The sequence below is a fragment of the Choloepus didactylus genome, chromosome 13 (genome assembly GCF_015220235.1).
Source record: "Choloepus didactylus isolate mChoDid1 chromosome 13, mChoDid1.pri, whole genome shotgun sequence".
Taxonomy (NCBI): Eukaryota; Metazoa; Chordata; class Mammalia; order Pilosa; family Megalonychidae; genus Choloepus; species Choloepus didactylus.
Genome location: NC_051319.1, coordinates 96,893,754 through 96,912,194, shown reverse-complemented (window position 1 = coordinate 96,912,194; position 18,441 = coordinate 96,893,754). Strand labels below are relative to the sequence as shown.

General features: G+C 38.7%; 1 protein-coding gene across 1 annotated transcript; it reads left to right on the top strand.

Annotated features, from left to right (window-relative positions):
- The first annotated feature begins 7,038 nt into the window (after positions 1-7,038).
- NMUR2 (neuromedin U receptor 2) lies at positions 7,039-18,213 on the top strand. Its single transcript, XM_037802011.1, is given in 5 exon segments — positions 7,039-7,758; positions 13,975-14,059; positions 16,102-16,227; positions 17,926-18,026; positions 18,028-18,213. Coding segments are annotated over 5 exon segments (1,215 nt in total). The 5' UTR covers positions 7,039-7,041.
- Positions 18,214-18,441: the final 228 nt, after the last annotated feature.

Genomic DNA, 18,441 nt, shown 5'->3' with positions numbered 1-18,441 from the left:
ATCAATATTATGGGATATTAGTGTTTTAAGGGACCCTGGCCATCATGCGTAATCCTCTAAATTTAGTGATGAGGAGACTCATGCTTAGAGAGATTTAATAACTCATTCAAAGTTTACAGCTAAACAGGACAATGTCAAGACTACAACTGAAAGTTTTCCAATATCTAGAGGTGATCATGAAACAATTTTAAACAGCTACATAAAGCAGAATAGACATGGCAAAGAAATGAGATGTCATGGCCACAGATGGTATCACAAAACCATTTATTAATTTGGTAAGTATTTATCGAGTGCCTGATCTGCTGCATATTGGGAATACTACCATGAATATGCCCCAGACCTTCTCGTCTGGGTACATGGGCAAGAATAATCCTGTAAATCAGGAGTCAGCTTTTTCTGTAAACGGTCAATAGTAAATATTTTAGGCTTTTTGCACCATGTGGTCTCTGTCATAACTACTCAACTCTGCCATTGTAGCACAAAAGAAGCCATAGATAGGACATAAACAAATGAGCCTGTCTGTGTTCCAATAAAATTTTACCAAAATAAGTGCCAGGCCAGATTTGGTTCATGGGCTATAAATTGTTGACCCTTGCTACAAAATATTAAGATGACAGCAATTAAAAAGTTTGAGAGGGGCCCACAGGAGGGATATCTGAGTCAGTGTAGAGGTATGGAATGGCTTCTCATAAAATGTGTTGGATAAACTGAGTTCTGAATGACTATCATGAGCTAACAAGGTGAAGAAGATGGAAAGAAGACCATCTTAGGCAGAGGGAATAACATACAGAGAAGCCTGCATGTCTTTGAGCATAGCTTGGCAGGAGCACGAGGAATAAAGGAGACTTGATGAGAATTGAGGATACAGAAGAGAAAGACAGATATGAAGGACCTCCTAATTCACTGTATATTAATAAAGTTTGGACTTTATCCTGAGTCAACTGGGGACTTTAAAGGACTTGAGTTAAAAGACGCATATGATTACATTTGCATTTTAGAAAAATTACTCTACATATCAGATAAAATGGGGTTTGGAGGTATCAGTGTAGGGGTGGGGAACCAGTTAGAAGTTCAGTTGAGAGATGATGGTGCCTGGGAATTGGAAAGTGATACTGGGAATGGAGAACAGTGATGGACTAAACAAATATTTTGGAGATATAATGGACAAGATTTGGATATTTCTTAGATGATAGGGGGAAAAGGAAGAGGAAAGGGTCAATATGATATACCACTTTCTAGTTTGGGCAACTTAGCACACAATGATGCCTTTCATTGAACAGGAAACATAGAAGAGGAAAACTTTAGAGGGAAGATGATGCATAAACTCAGCTTAGACTCGTTAAGTTTGAGGTGCCCATGGGACACCCAAGAAGAGATGTGAAGTAGGCAGAATGATATTGTTAGAAGGTCAGCTAATCCAAGACCCCAGAATCTGATAAAATATCATTGACAAATGCTCAGTCAGCCTTTACTGAGTGCCATTGGTGACATGGGTTGTCCATTTCTAGTTTAGTCTTCTCCAAATGCTCAAAATCCTTCTCTTGACATTACCTCCTATTGTTCCTAATTCTGCAAAGTGATTTAGAATGAAATAAATTCTTCTTCCATTAAAAATATATGGATAAAAATTACAAAAATATATTTTAAATAGTTGAAGGCAGTGATTATGTCTAACTCAAATTTTCTCTTTAATGGGACAACCCCAACTCCTTCTACCATCCCAGTTGCCCTCAATAGAATATGTCAATCTTGTTCCAAGTCCCTCTTTAAATGCAGGACTCAAAACTGGCACAAATAATCTTGGCCTAACTAGTGCATAACAGAACTGAAGGTAACCTTCCTGGTTCTAGACACTGTACTTTAAATGATCTTGTCCAAGTTCACGTGAGCATTTCTCAACCCACTAGAAGGCCAAAGTTGAGAATCAGGAATATTATGCCTCAGAACCAAGGTTCTGTTTTAGTAACAAAGATCTCTGAAAAAAATGTGTTTAAATTGTTAGCATCTATGAAGTAGGCACTTTATTATAACATGGCAGTTTTCCTAATTATTTCTTCAATAACTGCTCATTTTTTTTAGAGTCCATCTATTTGCTACAATGCCTCTTTATTTATGATTCATTTACTGAATATAACCTCATTGCCAGAACTAAAATGCTTCATTGCCCAGATGCTAACAGGATTGGAGAATTCCCTCAGAAGGATGAGACTGGGAAGTTAACAACTCCACAGTTATGTCTTTAGAGCAGTTTTATTACTGTGTTTGGGTGGTAGACTTTTCCCTATAATGTTGGATGAAGACAACTGTGCCAGTTTGGATATATTATGTCCCCCAAAAGCCATATTCTTTAATGGCAATCTTGTGGGGGCAGATTGATTAATCTTTTTGATTAGTGAATGAATCCATGGAGATTTGGCCCTGCCTATTCAGCGTGGTCTTGATTAGTTTACTGGAGTTCTTTAAAAAGAGACTCACAGGCCCAGATGCTTGCTGATGCTTAGAAATTTTGGAGAACGCCATTTTGAAATGGAACCTGGGAGAAAGCAGACACCAGCCACGTGCCTTTCCAGCTGACAGAGGTGTTCCGGATGCCAATGGCCTTTCTTCAGTGAAGGTATGCTTTTGTTGATGCCTTAGTTTAAACACTTTTATGGCTGTAGAACTATAAATTTGTAACCAAATAAACCCCCTTTATAAAAGCCAATCCATTTCTGGCATTTTGCTTAATGGCAACATTAGCAAACTGGAACAACAATGTAGTTCAAAGTTTCCCTTCCCCAAACTCTCAGACAAACCACAATCAACATATAGCATAAAAAAAGAAATAAGCCATTAATGCTTAAAGTTACTGAGAGTTTGGGATTTTTTGTCACCTCAGAATGATCTAGTCCAATTTACTGATTCAAAACTTGGCATGGAAGTGGGGCAGTGCTATGACAAAAACTCTAAAATGCATGGCAGTGGTCTAGGGGCCAGATGGCAGGCAATGAGAAAACTATTAGAGGCTGGAAGCATCCATATTATACAGAGGCAAACCATGGAGTAAAACTGTTGCTGCAAATCATGTGCCTAATGAGCCCCAGGGAAAGAGGTTTTAAACTGAGTTGTAGTACCCATTGACTATGTTTGGAAAGATTTCATAAGAGATGCTATCAGGAAAAAAAAAAAAAAAAATGGCCAGTTTACAAGCATAAATGAAAGTGATTAGAGAGAGTACACAGACTCAATAGGTTTCCAAAAGACAACTCCTTCTCAACTCTAAACAGTTAAATAAAAAAAATTGAAAAATGGTTTGCACAGTAAGTCAATTACAATTCAGCCTTGTAGCAAAGATAAAATCAAGGACATGGAATTCATATTAAAATCATTCCTAAAACCTGAGTGTATTAGGAGATGGCAAATACTCTCAATTGGATGAAAGTTTTTAGGAAAAGAGATTAAGTAAATGACTGTTCACAGAATCTATATCAAAAGTACCACAAGGCTTTCTCCCCAAAGACTAGCTACCCATGATCCTGGGCTGCTCTGTCACATGGCAAGGCACATGTGACGTCTGCTAGTTCCTCTCCCAGGTTTCCCTGCTTTCAGCTTCTAGCTGCTCTGTCTATGGCTTTCTTTCTGAGCTTCTGTTTGCATCCTTCTCTCTCAGCTTCTGAGTTTTCTTTCTATTTTATGCTTTTATGAAGGAATCCAGTAAGAGGATTAAGACCCATCTGGGGCATGCCTCAGCTGAAATAACCTAATCAAAAGATTCCATCCACAGTAGGTCTACATCCACAGGAATGGATTAGCTTTAAGAACATGATCTTCTGGGGGTACATAACAGCTTCAAATCATCACAGGTGCCATCCAAAGCAGGTCTAATCTCCCTTCCATGTGTCATCTTGTCAATTATTTGAAGGTAACCCATGCGCTACTCTCTCCCTCTCTCCTTTTATCCTACTCTATTCTCTGAGTCTTCTTCAAACAAAATATCCCTACCTGCATCAATATTACCCACAGGATATCGAACCCCTCATCATTCTCACCTTCTTGACATGGCTAGAAAGTACAGACCCAGATCCATGTGAACTGAGAAACAGACATCAGTTAACAAAGACTAAAATTCCCTCTATTTTCTTAGCAATTGTTTGACTCAGTCTCCTGCACTGACAGTTAAATAAAACTGAGAAGACTTTTCATATTGACAGCTCAAAACACATCTCCCAGCTTTTAAATCTTGCAAAGTCTTTTTTACCTCAATAAAAATCAACATTCTTATTATTAAATTATCATTATCCTAGTACATTTTTACTAAGTAATCATTTAAAATACTGTATTTTAAAATAATACATATTCAACAATTTACTGGGAACTAATTAACAATTTACCCCCAGCAATCTTACAGAGCAATACTGCTATTTTAATCCTTTTGCAGATGGGGTAATTGAGACTTACAGAAACTTGCTTAAGAGTAGGAGGTGGAACCTGGATTTGAACCCTGAGTCTGCACTAGAGTTCATGTTCTTTAACACTCCTATACCATCTCTCTGCACTGAGCCCTTTATTTCATCCTTATTAGACACCACTCTGTTTGACTTGGCCTACTGATCCCAACACAATGATGAGACGCCTTTAAATTTTTATTTGTTTCCTTATATGTTAAGGAGTACCTTCCCCAGCCTCAACATTTACAATCCGCTTCTTCCAACCATTATGATTTTAAAGATCCTTTTATCAATGAGGTATTTCATTACAATACTTAAACTTTTCTTCCTACTTCATTGGAAATATATATATTAATGTTAATTGTGATCTCAACATCAAAGCTTATCAGTAATGTCAGGGCTCTAGTTCTGGCTCTGTCATGACCTATGTGTGTTTGTGGTCATCCATGATGCTGTTGACCAAATTTTCCTGGTTTTCTATCTTCTGTGCACATACTAGAATAGTATTTCCTACCCCCATCCCCACCCTGCCCCGTGGTTAGGTGGATACACATGACTAGCCTCATTCAATGGGCTGTAAGCGGAAGGGACATGTGCCATATGGCTAAAGCATACAATACCTAGCTGAGACCTTCTAGAGCTCTCTTTCCCTCTACCACATTGATAACAAAGTTTTGGATAGAGGCCACTCCATCAGCCTAGGTTCCAAAGTAAAGGCAGTATGGGGCAGACACTTCAACTGACACGTAATAAATATGTACTGTGAACAATACAACTTTATTGTTTTAAACTACAGATATATGAGGGCTATTTCTTACAGCAACATAAACTATCCCATCTTGACTGATATATTTTTGTACAGGTCACTTTACCTCTTTAGTCTTCAGTCTCTTCATTCAGTTTAAGAAACAAAATGGAAAGACTATTTAACCTTTAGTTCGTATCTTTTAAATATAAAATGTATTAATATATGTAATCTCATTTAATCTTCTCAATGGTCATATAAGTTAGTCATTATCATTCCTTGCAAAATATTCCCTAATCCAGCAATATCTTTCCAACCCCACTACTACCACGGTAATCAAAGTTACCACCATCTCTTACCTGGAATATTGTACTGGCCTCCTATCTATTACTTGTTAAAAGTTCAAATCCTTCCCACCCCTTTATTCTTCTGCTCAAAACCCTACAAAGATTTTCTTTTTTCTGTAGTTTGAATAAGATCAAAACTCTTTATTACAGTTTACAAGACTCTACATGATCTGGTCTCTGCCAGCCACTTCAATCTAATCACCCATACTTTCTTGTCCACTAATTAAAAGTACACATGGAAGGGAGATTAGACCTGCTTTGGATGGCATCTGTGATGATTTGAAGCTGTTATGTACCCCCAGAAGATCATGTTCTAGATATTTCTGAAACACATCACGCTTGTTTCTGCTTTGGGGTCTTTGCACTCGCTATTCCTTTTGCCAGGAATGCTTTCCCTCTGCTTTTCATCATTCAGACCTTAGCCCACATGACATCTCCTGAGATAAGTCTTTTTTGACCATCCTTGGTAGAAGAACACCTCCAGCCTTGCCTCTGCTTACCATTCTTTATTTTCCTTTACAATACTGATTATTATCTGAAATTCAATTATTAATGTATTGGGTTGCATGTATATTTTCTGAATTTCCTAAAATAAGAAAAGCTCCATGAGCACAAGGACCTCGTTTTGCTTGTTCACTGATGATTCTACAGAGCCTAGAACAGCGCCTTACCCATAGGGAATCCTCAGGAAATATTTGTTGAATAAAATAGAATTAATTAATCCTGAATTTACAGATAAGGAAATGGGACTCTGAGAGGTTCTGAAACTTCTCACAGCCTCACAGGATTTCTCTGGGTGTGCCAGATTCTGAAACTCACTTTTCTTTTGCTCTAGCACAACACTGCCGAAAGAGACTGAAGCATCAGACAGCAGGTAGGGCTAGATATTGTGCAGGTGCCATTTTGGGTTTTGGAGTCTATTGCAAACACAATCAAAACCAAAATATTATATTGATCATGTTTCCCCAGGGAGCTCTGAATTTCCAGTGGAATAAGATAACTTGAGAAATCTATTTATCTCCCATTTTTGTCATGCTGTACAGGTGACAAGGATCAATGGACATTTGTACTCTTCTACCAACACCTTGCAACTTTAAGTCTTATTTGCACCCAGATTTCCACACCCTTTCAAAAGGTTCTGCTCGGAGTCCTCATACCTGATTTGAGTTACAGAATGTAATTGTCTGTGTCAGCTCTATTTTACCATCTCCTTCCAATTCAGAGAAATGTCTCGTCCCCTTCCCCTGCTCCCTGCACACAAGCCAGCGGGTCCTCTGCACTGAGCAGCCTGACACACACTCATTGGCCCTCAGCCTGCGGAGGGGCGGGGCTTCTGTGAAGGCGGCTCTTTAGAAGGCTTCACCCTTCTGAGCAGCCCAACCTTCAGTGTGAAGCGCTCACTCTCTGCCGACCTCATTCACTGAGCCCGTGCATCCCTGACTGCTTTCTCTTTCCTTTCTGGCTCAGCTTGGGACACAGCCTCAGACCAGGAGAGGCTCAGTTTCCGGATTTAATTTCAGTGATGGAAAAAGGTGAGACTGCTTCCTGGATGCACCAGCAAGAACTGGAAGATCCATTCGAGAAATACCTGAACAGCACCTTGGACTGCTTAGCGTTCCTCTGCGGGCCTCAGCGCAGCCACCTCTTCCTCCCTGTGACTGTGGTGTATGCGCTGATTTTTGTGGTCGGGGTCGTGGGCAATCTCCTGGTGTGCCTGGTGATTCTATGGCACCAGAATATGAAGACGCCCACCAACTACTACCTCTTCAGCTTGGCTGTTTCTGACCTCCTGGTCCTGCTCCTTGGGATGCCCCTGGAAGTCTATGAGATGTGGCACAACGACCCTTTCCTGCTTGGGCCTGTGGGCTGCTACTTCAAGACCGGCCTCTTCGAGACTGTGTGCTTTGCCTCCATCCTCAGTGTCACCACCCTCAGTGTGGAGCGCTACGTGGCCATCCTCCACCCGCTCCGCGCCAAGCTAGAGAGCACCCGGCGGCGGGCACTCAGGATCCTGGCCGCTATCTGGGGCTTCTCCGTCCTCTTCTCTCTGCCCAACACCAGCATCCATGGCATCAAGTTCCAGTTCTTCCCCAACGGGTCCTTGGTCCCAGGCTCTGCAACCTGCGCCATTGTAAAGCCCATGTGGATCTACAGTTTCATCATCCAGGTCACCTCCTTCCTTTTCTACATCCTCCCAATGATTGTCATCAGTGTCCTCTATTTCCTCATGGGGCTCAGAGTGAGTATTCCAGCTGGCTGGCTTAGGGAGCCTCCCTTCTCTCTCCATTGGCTCAAAGTTCAGAGAAAAACTTAGAATTGGAGAAGTTCAGAATCAGATTAGAGAGCAATCTAATAGACTCAGATGGGGAAGTTGAGAAGTCAAAGGACATGCTCTAAATCAGACAGTTAACACAACTATAAATCATTTCTTTGAACTCATCCTCCAGTTTTCTTCTCTCTATACCTGTGGTTCTCAAAGTGTTGCTAAGAATCACTTAGAAAACTTACTATGGGTACCAATGTGCAGTCTCTAATCCACCCTGCCCACCGCCCATCCCCCTACACCACATCCCACAGAATCTGATTCAGTATGTCTGAGGAGCAGAACCTCTATATTTTAAAAAAGCACGTCAGGTGACCTGGGCCAGGTGGTCCCATACCATGTCATCTCTCTCCTGCCCCATCTACTGCCTGCACTGAAATTTCCCTCTGCAGCAACTTGGTCTGAGTATAATACAAACTATCTCTGCCTATTTTGTAGTCCAAGACAGATATACAATTTTAAATCCTGTGGCTGCTTTGACTCCTTTGGTTGAAATATCAGTTTAAAATGCAAACATATGACTTAAATGAGATTCTGAGTCCCCTTGAGTGGGTGGAGATTGAGGGGTGGAGAGGTGAGCAGAGCACAACAGATAGAGTACAAGAAACTGTGAATAAGAGATATCTGGGCTTAATAGAAAACTCTCATTTAGATAACAAAATATCATTAGAGATTCCTTTCCTATGTGAATGGTAGCTAACTGATTTCTTTCTTTTTGTCTGGATTTAAATTACCAGAGGGAAACTATTTTTGATGAGGGTGGGAGTTAAGTATATATAGTTCCTCTTGTGGTATATTCAACAGCAAAATTCATAAAGATGAAAGTTTTGACTGTGACTGCTTTACACCCATTTAAGAAGGAAGCCTGTGTAGTAAACAGTTATGAGATAGGTTTAACATCCAGGTCCACACCTGTCAAATAATGTGCCTTTAGGAAAGCCACATAACTTCTTCTGGTCTTAATTTTTCCACTCATAGATGAAAAGATCACATTCAATAATATCTATGGCTCTTTCTAGCTCTAATAGTTTGTGATCCTTAAAAAAAAAGAAGAAAGAAGAAATCCTGTGAGCAGAAGTTATGTGTTATAAATTAAAGGAAAACAGAACAGGCTCATCACATTCAACACCATACATTCCAAAGTGGCTGTGACACTGTGCATTATGCAAAAATTAATATACTCCCATCTCAGTCCATCTCTGAAAAAGATGAATGTCAGAAATTTGTCCCACAGGTGGTCCTTTCAGACACCTATTGGCAGGATCTAAGTAGAAAGAACAAATTCTCAGTGCCACAGATGATTTTAGTAAATCTAATCAGGAAGGGAGCTATGTCCATCTCCTCCTGGAGGACCAGCCCCTTGTATTCCCAGAGACATGTCACCCCAGTCTACCTCCACCTATATTTTTAGAATGTCCTGTTCATCTCCTTGAGGTGAAAAAACATCTGCATAATTCCAAATACCATAAACCCTATGAGATACCCCCAACCCAGATCCTATCAATACTACTCGTCCAATACCAATCACTTATCCTGGGTCAATTTGAGGAAAATATTTGACTTGTAGGAAGAAACACACATTCTTCTCTAACCACTATCTTGAGTTTCACTTTGTTTTATGTATCCACAGCTACCTTTTATTAGGAGCTAAGTGACAGCTCAGACAGCAGCTTTAGAAACTACCCTGATTTGCTTTGTGTATGTAATGCAATTTGTGGCATCCTGTTCTCAGAAAGGATGAGGCATTACCTGAGACACCAAGGACACCAGGAAAGGAACTATGTGCTTACAGGGTCACCCCTAGAAGAATTTACAGATCCCTAGATTGGGAGTCAGGAGAAGTATGTCCTATTCTGTGGCATTAACCTCAGGGCATTTCCACATTCCATACCCTTTGCCAGAATGTTGCTCCTGCCCCCATCACTACCACCATCCCTTTGTCTTTCTACATCTTACTTATTCTTTAAATCATACTTCAGTCATCACTTCCTCAGGGATGATCTCCCTGATTCTCTAGTTATATCTGGCCCTTGTTATAGTGCACCCGGTGATTTTCCTTCATTGCATTTATCACAATTTGAAATTCCCTACTTGTGATTCCTTAATTAATTTATTTCTCCCCAACTAGACTATAATTTCAATAAATGAATGAGAGATTAAATTACTTCCTTCATTGCTGGGCTTCCGCTTCTCTACCTTCAAAATAAGTTACTTGGACACATTGGCTCAAGGAAGGGCCTCTTTGATTGAAGAGATTTTAGAGACCCAACCAACCCTAACTATTGTTCAAGATACTGACTCTCTTGACACATCTAAAGGTAGAGTTCACTCTGAAACCTTCAGAAGGCAGCACACCCGAGGCCCATGAAATCACAGGACCAGGGAAGAAGGAGAGAACCCAAGAATATGCTTGAATCTAAGCATTCATTTCTGCTTCCTTATTGTAGCACATAAGTCACCTCTGAGCTGCTCTCCAGGATTCAAACATTATGGAGATGTAAGAGAGACAATCCCAGGGCAAGTTCCTCCCCATCTGAGAGGAAGTTCTGGTGAACCCTTAACCTACTCAGCCTGGTCCTTATATCTCCTAGAGCATTAACGATTGAGCTAATAAGGATAGATATTTGAATTGCAGCAGGATCTCATGTCAAACATGAGGCTGGATTGGTTTGTTGGTGGTGGTGTTTTTTTAATAAATGAATTCTGCCCAGGTTACAGAGATATTGGCATGAAAGCTGTGTTTATATCTTGGTATCCTGAAGCTAATTCTCTATGAACTATATAAATGAACACCCGGTGGAATGATTTTGATCAATATAAACAACTAGTCAGGATAATACATCAACCCCAATGATAATCAGCCCCATGACCCTTTATACTAACATATCTATGGAAGGTGGGAAGGGAGAAATTCCAAAATTTCTTACAGAGTAGCCACAATTTTTTAGTCCTCTTTTTGTAATCTGAATTTTAAAATGAAAGTTTGGGGGTGGGTAGGTATAATTAATGATTTATTTTGTACTTTGCTAAATTTCTGAAGGGAAATGGAATTACCCAACAATGGGATAGCATTTAATATTGGCTTGATAAATTTTTCAAATTCTATTATGTCAACTACTTCAAATTTTATTGGAACAATGTAAAACATGAATAAATGTTGAGTTTGTATTCTTCATGGAGTTAGCCAGTTGTGACATTAGTCTAAGGAAACTGAAAAGTTAGCAATCATTAATAGACACATGATTTTCTTTTCAGTGCAAACTATACTTGTGCAGGAAGCTTGTTCATAAAAGAATCATGTAAACTGTTTGCTTGATATTTGATTTAAGGAAATTGTTCTTTGGGGAGAAGAAATTACCACTGAGAACTCTTAAATCCCCAAAGAGGTGGCTAGTAGACTTCAATATTCTTTCATTGTTCTTCATATAACAGTATCTTGTAATAACTACAAACTTTCAAAATTGGCGTGGAATTATTAGAACCTTTAGTAGATTTAACTGGAGGTGAGTAAGTAAGGTTTATAGTTTGATGCATTGCTCTGACCTTAAACACCAAAGTTTTCTTCACTACATCTGGCTGTTGCTTTGTTTTGGCACAAGTCCTGCTTTTGAGTGAATGGCCCCAAGAGAAAGAGAATATCCAGAAGGAACTCAGTAATCCACATCAGGAACTGTCCTGATTGGGCACAAAATATATGAATAAATATAACACTATTTCTTGAAAAAAATCACTTTTTATTATGTCTTTTGCATTGACTCAAGGATGAAAATCATAATCACAACTATAATCTATAGTGTTATCAAGTATTTATTGTATGCCAGACCCTGAGATAACCATCTATGTACACCATTTTATTTTACTATTATTTTAATAAAATATAACACCTTATCACCTTGTTTCCTCCCTTTCATTCTTAAATGACTGCACAATATGTTTCCCTATTCCTTTCTGAGTTCTAAGAGCCAAATCTCACATGAGGTTTCATCCCTCACTTTAAGAAGATACAGGTATATGTAGACAGCACCGTATATTCAAGAGAAGGAGTGCCACATTTGTTACTCATCCAAGTGGATGGGCCAGTATGCCTCTGACATGGTCCTGAAAGCACCTTGTCTTCAATGAGCTTATGTTTTTGTTGGGAGGACAGGAAATTGGTTTGTTGAACTTTAGGGGCAACTTTTAATGACTCTCTCTTCCAATTATTATTGAATTTTAAATATCTCCTCAAAATCATTGCCTCAGAATGCCATCCAAACCAGGAAGCTCACTGCCTCTTACAGTTGCACATCCTATTATTGCACATAAGCACACTGATTTCTTCTTTGGCTTGAATTGGGTTCTGTCTTTTTATAACATAATCATCTGATCCTAATCCAGCCCCAGGACAATATAGAATAAGTTGAATTTTCCTTCCACCTTATGGGCTTGATCAGTCAGTCAGCACTTTTTGCATTGCTAATAAGGAAACCCCAGTTCAATCTGGATAAATATGAAGGGGAGCATAAACCTGCAAAGTCCAGAGGTAGAACTGGCTCTAGATGAAGATTAATCCATCTACACACACAATGTCACCAAGAACTAGCTTTATCTCTGTTTCTTTGCTCTTTTTTCCATTGTGTTGTTTTCAACTTCAGGTTCTACACAGAGGCCTATCCATGACTCCAAGCTGTTTCCTCATGGTGAAAAAAAAACTAAAAGTAGCTGCTGTAATTTTAGACCTCACATGTTCGCACTATACCATGGAGAGAACAAGAAGGGTTCCCTTCTGGCAGTCCTAGTAGAAGAGAAATGAAACTTCCATTCCAGAATTATAGGCAAATATCTGAAATCTTTGGCCCCAACTGTCCAGTCACTTGACTAAAGGATAGGATAAATGGATTGTTAAATTTTTCAGTTACTGGAGATGGAGTTGGCGTCATTTCCATCCAAGTTAATGATTAAGAGTGGAGAAAACAGAAATTCCTTAAGGGAAAATCAGGGTACAATATTAAGAGAAGAAGGCAGTAACAGCCAGAGAAACTATCAGCTAATATATACTACATTGCATTCTAGGTATTTGGTGGTAGTTTACCATGAGTCCTTAAAGTTTCTTTTACATGGCTGAACATCCCCACAAACTAAAAATTCAGTATAAAATTTAAAGAAATAATTCCACTACTATGTGAGTGATGAACATCCCCACAAACTAAAAATTCAGTACAAAATTTAAAGAAATAATTCCACAACTAGATGAGTGATGCAGATGCTCAGTGCTGTGGGAATTCAGAGGAAGGATAAGCCAATGGGCTAAAATAGCCACCAAAGTCTTACAGAAGTAGGTAGAACTTGAAGTGGGCAAGAAAGATTGAGACTACAGGTCATGTTGTTATTTTAAATTTTCAGATGTTACATCAAGGATCATCACGTCTCTCACAAGGATGAATATATTTTAACATCTAAACTTAGAAATGCATGTATTCATCACTAATATTAGCAACAACATTTCCCAAATTATGTTTCTCAAGATGGTCATGGCATCCTATTGAAAAGAGTTGGTAAGAGTTGAAAAGGGTTGGTAAAGATTATTGTTTAGTCAAAGAAAACTATCCCCCTTAATGGGAATACCACTATCCCCTTTGGAAAGTCACATGCCCATTAGCATATTAAAGGCTCTGTTAGATCCACATTGAAGCGTGTAACCTCCATGAGGCAGAAATAATATTTGTTTTTGTCTTCCACTGATAACTACCACACAGCAGAGGGATTGCCACGTAATACATGCTCAATAATTATTGATTGAATGAATGAATGAATGAATGAATGGAAAAGCCTATCTAACATTTTTTACTCCAGTATTTCACTTTTATTTTATGGAACACCTATTAACATAATTAGTGTCCTATAGAATTGCATGTTAAAAATGGTGACCATGCAATTTGGCCTCAGATATCTATCCAGTTAAGTTAGGGGACTGGGTTTCAGATCCACATTAACCTCCAACTTACTATTAAACTTTTGACAAATTCTTACATTTCTCGAAGTCCCAGTTTTTTGTTTGTAAAATAAGTGTTAGAATTTACATGTCTCAGATCTTAACAAAAAATGGAGGGAAATGTTTCCCTTTGTTACCTCCTCTTTCCATTTCCCTTTCAGCTGAAGAAAGACCAGTCCCTTGAGGTAGATGAAATGACTGCAGATATCCAGAGACCCTCCAGAAAGTCAGCCACGAAGATGCTGTGTAAGTTCCCAATTTTCTTCTTGTTTGTAAAAGCAAAGGAGTTCTAGGCAGTACTGCTAGGGAATGGGATCAGAATGCCCCGGAAACATAATTATATGATCTAGTCTCTCTTGGCTTACTCAAGCTTTTAAGACCTGTTTGTTTATTATATCTTTTTAACCCTCAAAACAATATACTAAATTGCATCAATTGTCACTCACTCTGCACTGGTTTTGGTAAATCCCACAACCACTCTCTAAACCTTTAAGCATCACTTTCCCCCTCTGTAAAATGAGCAAGTGGTTTTTAACCTATTTTGTGGCATGGGTTTCTTTGAAAATATAATGAAAACTGTGGACTCTCTACCTAGAAAATATGCAAATGCACATATATAACACCTTTTGCATTCCATTTCAAGCAATCATGAACTCTCTGGAGCCCATCCATACATTCCATGAGGTCTTTTAATTCCAGGTTAAGATCATCTGGCCAAGAACACCTCTAAGCTGTCCTTCAACCTGTGACATTGTATGGCTATATATAAAACTGTGGACCCTTTTATATAGATAAGATGTTAGAAAATATTCAGGCACTGAATCACACTCTCACAAAAGAATGTTATAAAAATATATGATCCAATGTTATACTATGAGAGAAACTGATGAGGGAAAGGAGATTTATAACATAGTTTCCAAGTCAAAACTTATGGTTTGGGAGGAACGAATCCTCCAGGCTAATATGCATATGAAACGCTCACTACAACCATGTAGTATTTGTGAAAGATAAAAATGTGAAGTCATTGAAGTTTGTCTTTCAACTCTAATAGTCATTTTCTTGGAATTTTTTAGCCCCTGAGGGCACCTGTCAGTCTAAAGAAACCTAACGTCTTTATTCTCTCTCCCCTTTCTCCTTGATCATCATATACTCTCACAAAAAGAACTGAAGCACAATCACATTAAAGTCCCAATGATAAAATATACTGTAAAGTATTGGCCTTTTGGTGGAAGGGAGGTTGCATTCAATTTTTAAAAATTTTTAGCTAGAGGAAATTGTAGGCAGTACTGAGCAGACAAGGACTTCTTCTTGACAGGTAAGCTCTGAAGAACCTTCCAGATATCTCTGAAGCTGTACCACACAGGCAGACACCTTACCCTGAATATGCTTAATGCAAACAGGAAATAAACGTACTTTACACTATGGAAAACTTCAAACATGCATCCAAGTAGAAATAAATAAACCTCTATGTACCCTGCAACCAGCTTCAAAAATGATCAATTCATAGCTAATCATATTTCACCTATACCCCTGCCACTCCATCCAGCCCTTACAAAGGCATTTTGAGGCAATTCTCAGGCAACATATCATTGCAAAGGTTGTATTCTACAACTTCAGAAGAGGGAAAACTGCATATTTATATTTGGGATATTAAATTCCCCAAAGAGAAGCTAAAGTAGCACCAATGTCTATCTTGGGAATTGAAAATAAGGAATTGGAAGGAAAACTGCTCTAGCAATTTATACTATAATAGACATATCCCCATGCCAATCAAAAGATACTTGTAAAACAATATTATGCACATGATTGCTTGTTCTTTTTCTCTCTTCTCCCAACCCCATTTTAAATTAATTCAGAGAAACTTCTAATTATTTCTAGAACAACATTTAACAATTTGTTATTAATCATTGACCTTAAAGAACATCAACTACTTGAACTCAGTTTATGGGTTCCAACAGTCTATATGCAACCTACTTTATTTTCTGTAATGGAATGTTTTCAGAAGTTCACATAAACTCTATTCTACTTTAAATGTTCCACAAGATGCTTACATTATACAAGAAATCGTGTACAATCATATGGAAAATGAATCCGAAATCCTATACAATTCTTTCCTGCATTTAAATATTCTATATTGAAGCTTTTTTAGGATTGTGTTTACCCACAAAAATTACAGTTTAACAAAGATGTTGGCAAAGGGAGGGCAAAGTCATAGAATGAATGGTTGAACTCAAAGTGGGCATTGTTTACCTATCCCTGCTTTGACCTGCTCTTTACTCCTTCTCCAGTTGTCTTGGTCTTAGTGTTTGCTATCTGTTGGGCCCCATTCCATGTTGATCGGCTCTTCTTCAGCTTTGTGGAAGAGTGGACTGACTCCCTGGCTGCTGTGTTCAACCTCATCCATGTGGTGTCAGGTAAAGCTTAGTTGGTCTGGTTACATGACAAGTGTCCAGGTAATTGAAGTTTCTTCTTCATCATGCTTGGGGGCAGTAGGTTCTGTCAAGGTATACCAATTTATCATGAGGACCTACTATACAGTCATGAAGACACTTGTTTATTTTATTCAAAGACTGATTCAGTATGTTTCTGTCCAAAAGAAATATACCAGATCACTATTGTAGGGGCTACTTCATAGAAGACCTCAACTGCAAGCATGATGATTACAGCAGAAAAATGGTGTAAGGAGTGATTCTTCTGGTTTTCCTTCCAGTTGTCATGTGATTGAATCGGTTCTTATTTATTTAAACAACTATGACCCTGAAATCTCATATTACTTTCAGCAAATGTTAGATTCTCATGAAAGGCGACCAAAGGAAATTTTTGGAACATGAAGATCCTCCCATTTCAGGTTCTAGCTAATGTTTGCTATAAATCTCTCTTGACTACCATAGTCCTCGTGTTTATGCTGTTATGTGAATTTCCATAACACGACTATTGGTATCATATATTTTGCCCTTAAGAGATAACATTTGGTATTGCTGTATTTTAATTATTGAATTTAGCCATAGATCTTGCCAACACAATACTATCCCAAGTCTGGGAGAAAAAAGATTCCCACTACCTTTCTGGCACATGATAGGAGTTAAATCAGAATTAATTTATTGAATGCAATAACAGTCCATAGAGTCCATAGAAATATTGTCCTTCTGTTTCCTCCCTGCTCAAGTCTGTGCCATGGCATGTGGCACTCTGAATGTCCTGAACTATGTAAATGAGGATGAACGTGTTAAAAAGAGTATTTATCACTTGTCTTATATCCTTTGCCATTCTAAGTCTTTTTATGTACGGTATCTCAACTTTACCCTCATAATAACCCAGGGAAGTGGATAGGCAGGCATTTCATTCCCATTTTACAGAGAAGGAACTTGAAGTGCCAGTGTTAGCTAAAGTCACAGAACAAGTAAAGAGCTAAGATCAGAAGCTAGATCCTTTAATTCCTAATTTTAAGCTCATCCAGAGCCTTTGGAAAGTAAATAGGATTTGGTAATATATTCAAAAGTGTTTATCAAACAGGGTAATGGAATTGTGCAAGGTGGAGAAAATAAATGGAAATACAAGTTTTTTGTTAAAGTGAGAAATAAGTTAGGAGGAGCCATTGAGGGGAAAGGCTACATTAGTGAAAGGACATTGGGATTATTTCTTTGAAGAGATATTTAGCATAGCAAGAAATCTCAGCAGGGACTAAGCTTTGACTGATTTACCATTCCTCCATTACTTACAGTTTCACATTATAAGTTTAAATAAAAGTTCAATAAGATGAAAACATTTCTCCTTCCTCTGATACTTAAGGATTTCTTGTTAATGCTATGAGAACATGTTCCTTAATTAAACAAGTTGGGATCAAAGGAAGTTGCTGAATATCTCTGAGAGATTCCATGCCAACCTAAATTTTTCCAAAACTCTTTAATCTTTGTGCATTTGATTCCTAAGTGAACAGGTGGTAGATCTGTTTAGATTATTTTGTTTTCTCAATTAGATTTTTGCATGTATTATAAACTTCCAAGAGACAATCACAGGGACTCTAGGTCTTTGTTAAATATGTATGTTTCTCCCTATCATTCCTCTCACTCAATTTCTCCTCGGCATGTCTCTTTTCATCCCCTGCTTCCCAGGTGTCTTCTTCTACCTGAGCACAGCTGTCAACCCCATTATCTATAACCTATTGTCTTGCCGTTTCCGGGCAGCATTCAGGAATGTGATCTCTCCTTCCTGCAAAACAGTGGCACACTCAGGATCCACCACAGGGGACACCTGTCCAGCAGAACACCTTCCTGACAGAATATCACCTGGTGGAGCTAAACGAAGATGCCGGTCCCCAATTCCCTTGTCATTCATCCATCTGCACCTCTCACCTATCCACAGGTCTCAGAATTTGACAGGTACCAAGAAAGAAACTCTAGAAGGTGACACCTTTAGAAGGCCTGGGTTCTTTGGAAGTTGACATCCCTTTATGCAGGGATGGACATCCCAGAATGTATGTCTTCTTATATAATGTTAGGGAGGAAAAATGGCTCTTAGCAAATATGAAAATTGAGACTTAGATCTGGGTCTAGAATGCAGGCCTCTTGATTTTTAGTTCGTTATCTTTCCACCCTCATAGCTGCCTATAGCCCTTTGCTAGCTCGTGA